Below are 12,209 nucleotides of genomic sequence, written 5' to 3'. Positions count from 1 at the left end.
GTTGAGGAAGTGGGGAGGCTGCAGAAGGACTTGGACAGGCTAGGGGCGTGGGCACAGAAGTGGCAGATGGAACACAATGTGGGAAAGGGTGAGGTTATGCACTTGGTGGGAAGAATAGCAATGGAGACTACTTTCAAAATAGGGAAAGGTTTCAGAAATCTGAAGCACAAAGGGACTTGGGAGTCCCAGTTCTAGATTCTCTTCAGGTTAATGTGCAGGTTCAGTTGGTATTTAGGAAGGCAAATGCAATGTTAGCGTTCATTGTGAGAGGGTTAGAATACAAGAGCAGGGACGTACTGCTGAGGCTGTATAAGGCTCCTGTCAGACCATATTTGGAATATTGTGAGCAGTATTGGGGCCCTGTATCTCAGGAAGGATGTGCTGGCCTTGGAGGGGGTGTACAAGAATGATCCTGGGGATGAGGGGCTTGTCGTATGAGGAGGGGTTGAGGACTCTGGGTCTGTACTCGATGGGGTTTGGAATGATGAGGGGAATCTGATTACAGAATACCGAGAGGCCTGGACAGAGTGGACATGGAGAAGATGTTTCCAACAGGGGGAGAGACTGGGATCCGAGGGTACAGCCTCAGAGTGAAGGGACGACCCTTAAGAACGGAGATGAGGAGGAATTTCTTCAGCCAGAGGGTGGGGAATCTGTGGGACCCATTGCTGCAGAGAGCTGTGGAGGCCAGGTCACTGTGTGCGTTTATAATGCCAATAGATTGGTCCTTGATTAGTAAGGGGATCAGGGGTTACAGGGAGAAGGCAGGAGAATGGGGTTGAGAAACATATCGGCCATGATTAAAAGGTGGAGCAGACCCGATAGGCCGAATGGCCCGATATTGTCGGGTCTTAAGTCTGCAAAGGACAGGGCCCTGCACCTTAGTATCTGTAGCTTCCACGACATGGAAATACAAACACGAGCGACGGCCCCAAATCGGCTGTAATTCTTCACGCACCCATCCTTATTGAGCAGATGCTGGCCAGTCAGAAAATCCAATCCAGTTGTAGACGTGGTTGAGAATTTTGCGAGTGCAGCATGGTTGGGGATGGTCTGGGTGCTGATTGGAGGTGGGGGGGGGGGGGGGGGGGGGGGGGGGGGCGAAGGGGCCGAGCGATCCATTCAGTTCGCAAACAATCAAGAACAGCAGCAAATGGAGTTTTCTTTCTCTCTGCATGTGTCTGTGTGTGTGAGAGAGAGTGTGTGTATGTGGATGTGAGTGTGTGTATGTGAGAGGCGTGTGTGAGTGTGTGTGTGTATGAGAGAGTATGTGTATGTGTGTGTGAGGGTGTGTGTGTAAGTATATGTGAGACAGGGCATGTGTATGTGTGAGAGAGTGTGTGTGTATGTGTATGTGAGTTTGTGTGTGAAAGGATGTGGGTGTGAGTGTGTGTGTGAGAGAGTATGTGAGAATGTGTGTGTGAGTTTGCGTGTGAGACGGTGTGTGTGTATGTGTGTGAGAGGGTGTGTGTGTGTGAGAGAGAGAGAGAGAGTATGTGTGTGTGTGAGAGGGTGTGTGAGTGTGAGTGTGTGAGAGAGTCTGTGTGTATGGGTGAGAGAGTGTGAGTTTGTGTGTGAGAGGGTGTGTGTGTGTATGTGTGTGAGTTTGTGTGTGAGACTCTGTATGTGTGTGTGTGTGTGAATGTGTGTGAAAGAAAATGTGTGAGTTTGTGTGCAGCACAACTGCTGCCTTATAGTGCCAAGGACCCACAACTACCTCCCATAATCCAGGGATGTGCAGGTTAGGGTGGATTGGCCATGCTAAATTGTCCCATAGTGCCCAGGGATGTGTAGGTTAGGGTGGATTGGCCATGCTAAATTGTCCCATAGTGCCCAGGGATGTGTAGGTTAGGGTGGGATTGGCCGTGCTAAATTGTCCCATAGTGCCCAGGGATGTGCAGGTTAGGGTGGATGGCATGCTAAATTGTCCCATAGTGCCCAGGGATGTGCAGGTTAGGGTGGATTGGCCATGCTAAATTGTCCCATAGTGCCCAGGGATGTGCAGGTTAGGGTGGGATTGGCCGTGCTAAATTGTCCCATAGTGCCCAGGGATGTGCAGGTTAGGGTGGATTGGCCATGCTAAATTGTCCCATAGTGCCCAGGGATGTGCAGGTTAGGGTGGATTGGCCATGCTAAATTGTCCCATAGTGCCCAGGGATGTGTAGGTTAGGGTGGATTGGCCATGCTAAATTGTCCCATAGTGCCCAGGGATGTGAAGGTTAGGGTGGATTGGCCATGCTAAATTGTCCCATAGTGCCCAGGGATGTGCAGGTTAGGGTGGATTGGCCATGCTAAATTGTCCATAGTGCCCAGGGGATGTGCAGGTTAGGGTGGGATTGCCGTGCTAAATTGTCCCATAGTGCCCAGGGATGTGCAGGTTAGGGTGGATTGGCCATGCTAAATTGTCCCATAGTGCCCAGGGATGTGCAGGTTAGGGTGGATTGGGCCATGCTAAATTGTCCCATAGTGTTCAGGGATGTGCAGGTTAGGATGGATTGGCCATGCTAAATTGTCCCATAGTGCCAGTGATGTGCAGGTTAGATGGATTGGCCATGCTAAATTGTCCCATAGTGCCCAGTGATGTGCAGGTTAGGATGGATTGGCCATGCTAAATTGTCCCATAGTGCCCAGGGATGTGCAGGTTAGGGTGGATTGGCCATGCTAAATTGTCCCATAGTGCCCAGGGATGTGTAGGTTAGGATGGATTGGCCATTCTAAATTGACCCATAGTGCCCAGTGATGTGCAGGTTAGGGTGGATTGGCCATGCTAAATTGTCCCATAGTGCCCAGGGATGGTGCAGGGTAAGTTGGGATTAGCCATGCTAAATTGTCCCATAGTGTCCAGGGATGTACAGGTTAGGGTGGATTGGCCATGCTCAATTGTCCCATAGTGCCCAGGGATGTACAGGTTAGGATGGATTGGCCATGCTCAATTGTCCCATAGTGTCCAGGGAAGTGCAGGTTAGGTGCATTAGTCAGGGGGAAATGTAGCATAATAGGATAGGAGAATGGGTCTGGGTGGGTTACTCTTCGGAGGGTAGGTGTGGGCTTGTTGGACCGAAGGGCCTGTTTCCACACTGTCGGGATTCTATGTGTTTGTGTGTGCGAGAGGTTTTATCTATTTGCGTGTGTATGTGAATATGTGTGTCTGTCTGTGTGTATTGAGAGAGTCCGTGAGAGAGAGAGTGTGTGTGTGAACTACACTCCTATTAATTCTGAAAAAGCCCCTTTGATCTGATATCAGATTGTCGAAAAGGTTAAATGCATTTGGAATCAGCATCCTGTCTGCTGTTTTGAAATTCCATCAGGAATGTCTCTAGGTCTGACCTCTCTTCCTGCCTTAGCTTAACTGTACGATGTTGTCGGGGGAGGGGTAAAGGTGGCAGGATGGGCTGCGAAGGCAACACCAGCCAAGCAGCGATCCAACAGAAGGCAAGTTCCACTTTTGGCTGAGTCAGGCTCAGCGCTGCCTTTGTCCCATTAAAGTCTGAGTTTATTTTATCGAGGCCTGATCGCACCGCTCTCCTGCTCCTGAAGGTGGTAGCGCACCTTGAATTGTTCTTAGGAACCACTTTATCCAGACAAGAGTGGGGGACAGCAACAGCTCCACGGTGCATCCTGCATGGCAACAACTTGACCAATCAGAGTTGACTTGTCTTTGTTGGCCACAGCCATGGGGTTAACTGTTCCCATGGAAACATCTTGACCAACCTGAGTTCACTTGCCAACCAACCAGCACTCTTTCCAGTGTACATTGGTGTTCCCTCTGAGAGTTGGCATTCTTGCGATGCTGTCCTGATCGGTGCGGGAGGAAACAGTCTCTTCCTTTCTCAGCAATTTCCTCCAGCCTTGTCTACACGCAAATTGCTCCCGCCACGCACTTGCTGAAAGACATCAGTTTATGGGCAAAATCTGTTGCCCAGCAAACTAAAGAAAAGTGGGAGGGGTTCATTCACATAGCACTGTGTCTCTTCTCGGAATACCCCAAAGGAGTCTGAGTGCTTGGGCCCCTGCTGTGATGTCAGGAGGCTGGAGCGGCCAATGTGCGCACAGCGAGAGGATGCAGTCATTGCCATGGAGAGGAAGCGAAACGAGGTGATGAGCTCCTCAGTCTGTCATATTGTGTCTCATTGTAGCTCTTTGTCTCTGTCGCATTAGCTCAGCACCGCACTGAAGGGAGGAGGAGTGTCAGAGGAATGTAGCCCGCTGGGATCAGCAACCATTGCCCATCCTGCCACTCACCGGAAAGTGCCAGCAGCAGGAGGAAGCAGCTGGATCGGCCAATGCTTCCAAAGCCATTCCCGATGGCCCCCAGGCAAGTGAAACTGACAGCGTGTGAATTTCCAGTTGGCTATTTCTCTTCTGTGCTCATCTATTCTGGAAAATACTGGGGAGGGTTTGTTTTTCAATTTTAAGCACAGCCAATCCTAACCTGCACGGGGCAGCACAGTGGCTCAGTGGTTAGCACTGCTGCCTCACAGCGCTAGGGACCCCGGTTCAATTCCAGCCTCGGGTGACTGACTGTGTGGAGTTTGCACATTCTCCCCTGTGTCTGCTGCGTGGGTTTCCTCCGGGTGCTCCGGTTTCCTCCCACAGTCCAAAGATGTGCAGGTCAGGGTGGATTGGCCATGCTAAATTGCCCATAGTGTTCAGGGAGGTGTAGGTTAGGTGCATTAATCAGAGGTAAATACAGGATAATGTGATAAGGGAATGGGTCTGGGTGGGTCACTGCCCGGAGGGTCGGTGCTGATGTTCTGGGCCGAATGGCTCGTTTCCACACTGTAGGAATTCTATGATTCTAACTTTGGACTGTGGGAGGAAACCAGAGCACCCCAGAGGCCAGGGTTATACATGAGCTTGTTGAGAACGACACATTTTAAAGGGTTCGGACCTGAAGCACAAACAGCGACCCCCTTCCCGTGCTCCCCGTAAACGTTTCTGGACTGCAGTTCCCTGAAATGATTGTCGCATTCCCGACGAACGAAGGGAAAGCGGGTAAAATCCGTCAAGAGGTTTGGGAGGCACAGGAGGTGTGACCTTAGAGCTGTAAACAAAAGACCAATCTCCCTCAGAGGAATCAAATCAAATGCGTCAACGTGCATGGCCAAAAACAAAATGGTCATTTGAGAAGTCCCCTAGAAAACAAGGAGGGAAACCTCAATTAGACCGATCAAATAAATCACCATGCCTGGATGTTTGGATAGATGCAGCAGGGAATCAGGAAGGCTCAGGGAATGTTGGCCCTTATTCCAAGGGGGTTGGAGTATAAGAGTAGGGAAGTCTTACTATAACTGTACAAGGTGCTGGTGAGACCACATCTGGAACACTGTGAGCAGTTCTGGTCCCTTATTTAAGGAAAGATATCATTTCATTGGAGGCAGTTCAGAGAAGGTTCACTAGGATAATCCCTAGTGTGGAGGGATGAGGAAAGGTTAAACAGGTTGGGACTCTACTCACTGGAGTTGAGAAGGATGAGAGGTGATCTCAGTGGAAGATATTGGATACTTAAGGGGCTTGACAGGGTAAATACTGAGAGGACGTTGCCCCTCGTGGGAGAGTCTCGGACTAGAGGGCATAGTCTCAGAAGAATGGGGCACCAATTGAAGACTGAGATGAGGAGGCATATCTTCTCTGAGAGGGTTTGGACCTCCTTGCCACAGAGAGCTGTGAGGGCACAGTCCTTGTGTATATTCAAGGCTGAGATAGGGAGAGTCTTGATCAGATGGGGAATCTCAGGTTCTGGGGAAAAGGGCAGGAAAGTCAGCGGGAGGAATGTCAGATCAGCCAGTTGAATGGCGGAACAGGCTCAAGGGGCCAAACGGCCTACCTCTTATGGTTCAATGATCTTTGCAAAGTGGTTGCCAGCGTGATAAGTGCCCACAATCCAGAATTCCGCCATTGGCCGTAGTGAGCATGGCACCCTTACCTGGCACAATGAGCAGATGCAGAAGACATGCTTGAAACCATCTCCTTGGTTTCATTGAGCACCTTTAAGGGGGAGATGGACAGACTTTGAATAAAGTCATGGACGATGGAGTGGGGGCAGGAAAGTGAAGCCGAGGCCGAGAGGAGATCGGCCGTGCTTGCATTGAATGGCGGAGGAGGGCTCGAGGGGCTGAACGGCCTCCTCCTGCTCCTATTCATTACCTTCTCAAAGGCCCCTGTTCTGTTACCTTACACCAGCTGCTACATTTGCCACCTCTAGGCACTAGAAAAGGGAGGTTGGGAATAGAGAAGGCTGAAGAGGGCGAAGGGGGCAACCGTTCCGAAGAAATGGATGGTGGCAGAGAAACAGATGACTTCCCGGCTGAGTCTGAAGCTGGCTCCTGAAGTTACGTTGCGAACAATGACCATGGTGAGTGTCATTCAAGCACTCGGAACGTCAATATGACTCTGGCAGTTTCCTGGCTAGAAACTAGCCCGCCCTCTGTCCTGAAGTTAGGCTCTGTGTTGTCACAGAAACACTCTGCATTATTTTATTTTGTCCACTGGGGCTCCAGCGAAGAATCGACAGGACTGGGTGCAATGTCTAGACCAGCGACAATGTGATGTTGACTCAGCACCTCTGGGACCTCCAGCAGCATCTGGTTCCATTCGATTCTCTGGTTTCCTGGAAATGAAAAGAGGCGAGGGTTTCGCCAACACGACACCACTTGATGCGAAAGCCTCAGGATTCGATCAACCAGCCGTGTATTTTGCATTGTTTATTCTCCTTTCCGTTTTGGCAGTGTTGAAGAGAGATGTCGTTGTTGTACATTCAATAGAAGCTTGACTGTGTCTCCAGCCCTTATAAACAAAGAAACTCCATGAAATCGCCACCATTCTTGGATTTCAACCGATCTGAGAGTTCAGGGTCTGTATCGCGAGCAGGCCATCGGCTTGTCCAGCCTGCTTTACGAATTCATTTTGACCCCAGTTAATCTGTCGCTTAATTCCTTTCTCCTGTCATTGAGGCAGGCCCCTGTCCCTGCCTGTTTCAAGAGGGCCAACATCATCCCTGGGCCTAAGAAGGCTCATGCAGCATCTCTCAATGGTTACAGCACATTGGCCCTAACTTCGATGGTCAGGAAGTGCTTTGAAAGGCTGGTCATGGCATTAATCAACTCCAGCCTCCCCGCTACTCTTGACCCACTCCAATTTACCTATCAGACCAACAGATCCACGTCAGATGCCATATCACTTGCCCTTCACTCCTCCCTAGAACATCTTAACACCAAGAACAGCTACATAAGAATCCGACTCATTGACTACAGTTCAGCCTTCCACACTATTATCCCCTCAAGGCCGATGACTAAACTTAGTGACCTCGGACTAAGCCCCACTCTCTGCAACTGGATCCTCAGTTTCCTGACCCACAGGCCACAATCAGTGAAGATTGGGGACAATATTTCATTCTCACTAACACTCCCCATTGGAGCCCCCCAGTGGTGCGTACTCAGCCCCCTACTGTACTCACTGTATACCCATGGCTGCGTCACCAAATACCAGACTAATGCCATTTACAAGTTCGCTGATGACACCACCGTAGTCGGTCAAATCTCAGATGGTGATGAAACAGACTACAGACGGGAGGTGGAGCACCTGGAAAATGGGGCACTGAGAACAACCTCGCTCTCAATGCCAGCAAAACCAAGGAACTCATTATTGACTTTCAGCAGGATGTTACTCATGCCCCCCCCCCTACACATTAACAGCACAGAGGTGGAACGAGTGGAGAGTGTCAAGCTCCTGGGAGTGGTCACCCACAACAAGTTTCCTTGGACTCTTCATGTGGACGCACTGGTTACAAAGGCCCAACAATGTCTCTTCTTCCTCAGGCAGCTGAGGAAATTTGGCATGACGGTGAATACCCTTGCCAACTTTTATAGGTGCGCCATCAAGAGCATTCTGTCTGGATGTATCACTACCTGGTATGGCAACCGTACCATTCAAGATCGGAGACGGTTACAGAGAGTGGGGAACTCGGCCCGGACAATCACAAAGGCCAACCTCCCATCTATAGAATCCATCTACCAGACCCGCTGTCAAGGAAAGGCTGCCAGCATTCTCAAAGATCCATCCCACCCTGGCAATGTTTTTCTACAACCTGTACCATCAGGGAGAAGGTACAGAAGCCTGGACACACACACCAGCCGGTTTCAAAACAGTTTCTACCCTACTGTTGTTAGAATACTGAATCGACTCCCAAACTCTTAACATTCACCTGTACCTGTGTGTTTGTTTTTGCCTCGGTTTCCCTATTATTTATTTATCGATGCTCCTTAACTCTGTGATCTGCCGGTATTGCTCACAAGACAAAGCTTTTCACTGTGCCTCGGTACACGGGACAATCAATTCAATTCAATCCGATCCCTACAATATAGAAACAGGCCCATTCTGGCCAGTGACTGTGCACAGAAGCTCCAAAGAGCATCACACCCAGACTCACCCCTCCACACATTCCCCATGACTAACCCACCGAGCCTGCATAATCCCTGAACACACTGAGGCGATTTAGCATGGCTAATCCACCCCAACCTGCAGATCTTTGGACTGTGGGCGGAAACCGGAGCAAACCCGCACAGACACAGGGGAGAACGCCACACTGACCGTTGCCTGAGGCAGGGATTGAAGCCGGGTCTCTCGCGCTGTGAGGCAGCAGGGCTAACCACTGAGCCACTTGTGCCTCCCCAGTACAGAGGCCAGTGGCAGTGTCCCTACCTCTGGGCTCGGCGACCCCAGCTCAAGTCTCACCACCTCCAGAACAGGTCGATGAGAAGTATCTCTCCAGCCCGATGCAGTTGGGTGTGGAGATTAGCGAGTGAGTGAATTTGTGCCACACGCCAGTTTCCCTGAATCATCTTGCCCCTTGAGCCATTTTCCCAGAGGCGATGAAATGGAGCGTCTCGGGATTAAATGAAGCTGAGAGCTCAGTGCACTGGGAACAATGAAGATCTGGGTAATAAACAACGCTGAGCAGAATCCATGGAGCGTGGGTTAATCCAATTTTCCTGCTCCTTGGATGCTCCCTGAGCTGCTGTGCTTTTCGCTGGCAGAGTGACCATCCCGAATGGACTAAGTTCAGGAATACGAAGACAGGGCTGAGGTCTTCCAGACTCAGTGAGAAGTACAGCCAAAGGAAGTCATCCGAGACCTTGACTGTTAAAGACAAGCATCTTGCTCAAACCAAGCACCTACTCAACAAGCTGTAACTCCCCCAAGTGCTACAGGAAGTGGCGCTGAAAGGATGGTCTGAAACTATCAAGGGCGCTGCTATTGCAAAGAGAGAATAGTGGACCAACTGAGATGAAGTGGCATCTTGTACAACAGAAATAGGGTCATTATCCCAAAAAGAGATGATATTAGAAAGGCTGAAGTATGTTCGTGCAACCGTCAAGGAACTGAATTTAGTCTGAGGAAGGCAAGAGAGATGATCTCCTGACCAAACCTGACTAACGAGACTAAAGGCCACTTCCACAAGTGCAGTGTTTATAAGGCAAACCAAGATAAACAAGGAAAGAGCCATCTATGACACCCCAGAGGGACCATGGATGAAGCTGAGAGAGACTTCTTCACTCTCATAGGAACTGAGAAAGCTTTCACCATTGACTGCTATTCTGATGACTGGGAGTTAGACCAGGGGATGTCAATCACTCCCAGAGAGATTGTTGAATATCTAAATGCACACTTCAGTCATTCTCGCATTCCAGACACTGTGGTGAGTGACAATGGGCCTCAGTTCATGAGGGAAGATTCAGTCACTTCCTAAAGGATTTGGAATCCCAACAGTTGGGGAGGGATTGGCCTAGTTGTATTATCGCTAGATCTATTAATCCAGAAACTCAGCTGGGGACCTAGGTTCGAGTCCTGTTATGGCAGATGGTGGAATTCGAATTCAATGAAAAACCTGGGAACAGGCATCTTAAAATGACCATGGATCCATTGTCAATTGAACCCATTTGGTTCACTAATGCCCTTTAAGGAAAGCAACAGCCATCTTCCCTGGTCTGGGCCTACATAAAATCCCGACAGTATGGAAACAGGCCCTTTGGCCCAACTAAGTCCACACCGACCCTCAGAAGAGTGACCAAATCTCCTACATTTTCCCTGACTCATGCACCTAACCTACACATCCCTGAACACTATGTGCAATTGAGCACGGCCAATCCACCCTGACCTGCACATCTTTGGACCGTGACAGGAAACCGGAGCACCCGGAGGAAACATGCTGTGCCAAGAAGAATGGTCCGAAATCAGATCCTACCGTCAAATTGTGCCGATATGAGTCAATGTGCGATGCTAAGGGTGCACTGATCATGTGGAGCATTGAGCTAAAGGCTGTCACAGGACCCTGTTTGCGATTGCTGTTGTGTGTTGGCTGTTTAATTCTGGGATATCAGGATAAGCACCAAGGAGTTCCTGGGAAGTGAATTTGAATGCCCACCTCACTGGTCCACAGGAATGGATAGAGTCAGGCAGTAAGGGTTTAGGTCCTTCAGCATTCCCCCCCCCCCCCCACCCCCCGCCTTCAAAGTCTGCATTGGCCTGTCTGCAGTAATCCCACTTTCCGGCACTTGAATTGTTATGACATTTCAAGCGTTGGTATTCCGACATTTCTGAAGGTTGTCCAAAAGAATCTTGGAGTTCTTTTTCTCAAAAAGAAGGCGCGCTTTTTCTCTCTCACTGTTTCCTTCTCTTAAAACTTCCGAAAAATCCCGGCGACTGGGTGAGGTAAAGGGAGCAGTTGGCCAAATACAGGCAGAGACTCATCCAGCACGGAAACAGACCCTTCAGCCCAACCCGTCCGTGCCGACCAGATCTCCCACCTGCCAACACCCGGCCCATAACCCTCTAAACCCTTCCTATTCATATACCCACCCAGATGCCTTTTAAACGCTGTAATTGTACCAGCCTCCACCACTTCCTCTGGCAGCTCATTCCACACACGCACCACCCTGTGCATGAAAAAGTTGCCCCCTTGTGTCCCGTTTATATCCTTCCCCTCTCACCCTAAACCTATGCCCCTCGAGTTCTGGACTTCCCCACCCCAGGGAAAAGCCCAAACAATAGACTGGGAAGCAGCTGGTGATAGCATGCAAAGACCTACCCCAGCACTTCCTGTTATTATGGTATCTCTTCTCTCTTAATCACCAAGCATCTGTTTCCTGTTTGAATTGGAGCAAACCATCCACCTCCAGATGACCTCACCTGCGGGTTGGACTGGAGAGGATTTTAAATGTGTTTTCAGCGAGGAGACATTGCAGTCAATTGACAGTGCAATACAGAGGCCAACCCCCCCCTCCCGAGGCAGAGGGCTGGATGGTATCTTTGACAGTGTCTCGCCTCTCGTGCCCTCAGAGTGTCCCTGTAGAAGGTGTGACTGAGCTCGGACCAGGATAGGCTCGCGTTCCATCGGGACACAGGTCCTGTCATCAGCACAGGCTTCCGACGGGTTGAAACCGCTCAGGGCCACAGTAAAGGCATGGAAAAGCAGTCACATTAGCAAACCGCAATGACCTCTTCACCCATCAGGACAGCTCCAGAAAAACCGGAAACTCTCCGGGTTCTCAGGGAAAACTGGAAACACGGTGGCTCTGTGGTTAGCACTGCTGCCTCACAGCGCCAGGGAAACGGGTTCACTTCCAGCCTCGGGTGGCTGTCTGCATTGGTTTCATCCGGGTGCTCCGGATTCCTCCCACAGTCCAAAGATGTGCAGGTTAGGGTGGATTGGCCATGCTAAATTGTCCCATAGTGCCCAGGGATGTGAAGGTTAGGGTGGATTGGCCGTGCTAAATTGTCCCATCGTGTCCAGGGATGTGCAGGTTAGGGTGGATTGGCCATGTAAATTGTCCCATAGTGCCCAGGGATGTGAAGGTTAGGGTGGATTGGCCATGCTAACTTGTCCCATAGTGCCCAGGGATGTGAAGGTTAGGGTGGATTGGCCATGCTAAATTGTCCCATAGTACCCAGGGATGTGCAGGTTAGGGTGGATTGGCCGTGCTAAATTGTCCCATAGTACCCAGGGATGTGCAGGTTAGGGTGGATTGGCCATGCTAAATTGTCCCATAGTGCCCAGGGATGTGCAGGTTAGGGTGGATTGGCCATGCTAAATTGTCCCATCGTGCCCAGGGATGTGCAGGTTAGGGTGGATTGGCCATGCTAAATTGTCCCATAGTGCCCAGGGATGTGCAGGTTAGGGTGGATTGGCCATGCTAAATTGTCCCATAGTG

The 12,209-nt window shown here is 50.3% G+C and overlaps 1 protein-coding gene across 1 annotated transcript in view; it reads left to right on the top strand.

Annotated features, from left to right (window-relative positions):
* LOC140471100 (activin receptor type-1-like) overlaps nt 1-12,209 on the top strand; it is a 201,895-nt gene that overhangs the window by 42,538 nt on the left and 147,148 nt on the right. The window contains exon 2 of the mRNA XM_072566980.1: nt 4,159-4,315. Within this exon, the coding sequence (XP_072423081.1) occupies nt 4,284-4,315 (32 nt within the window). The 5' untranslated portion in view covers nt 4,159-4,283. The remainder of the gene's footprint in view (nt 1-4,158; nt 4,316-12,209) is intronic.

This window comes from Chiloscyllium punctatum, chromosome X (genome assembly GCF_047496795.1).
Source record: "Chiloscyllium punctatum isolate Juve2018m chromosome X, sChiPun1.3, whole genome shotgun sequence".
NCBI lineage: Eukaryota > Metazoa > Chordata > Chondrichthyes > Orectolobiformes > Hemiscylliidae > Chiloscyllium > Chiloscyllium punctatum.
Note: the sequence above shows the minus strand (reverse complement) of the source record. Positions and strands in the feature narration are given on the sequence as shown.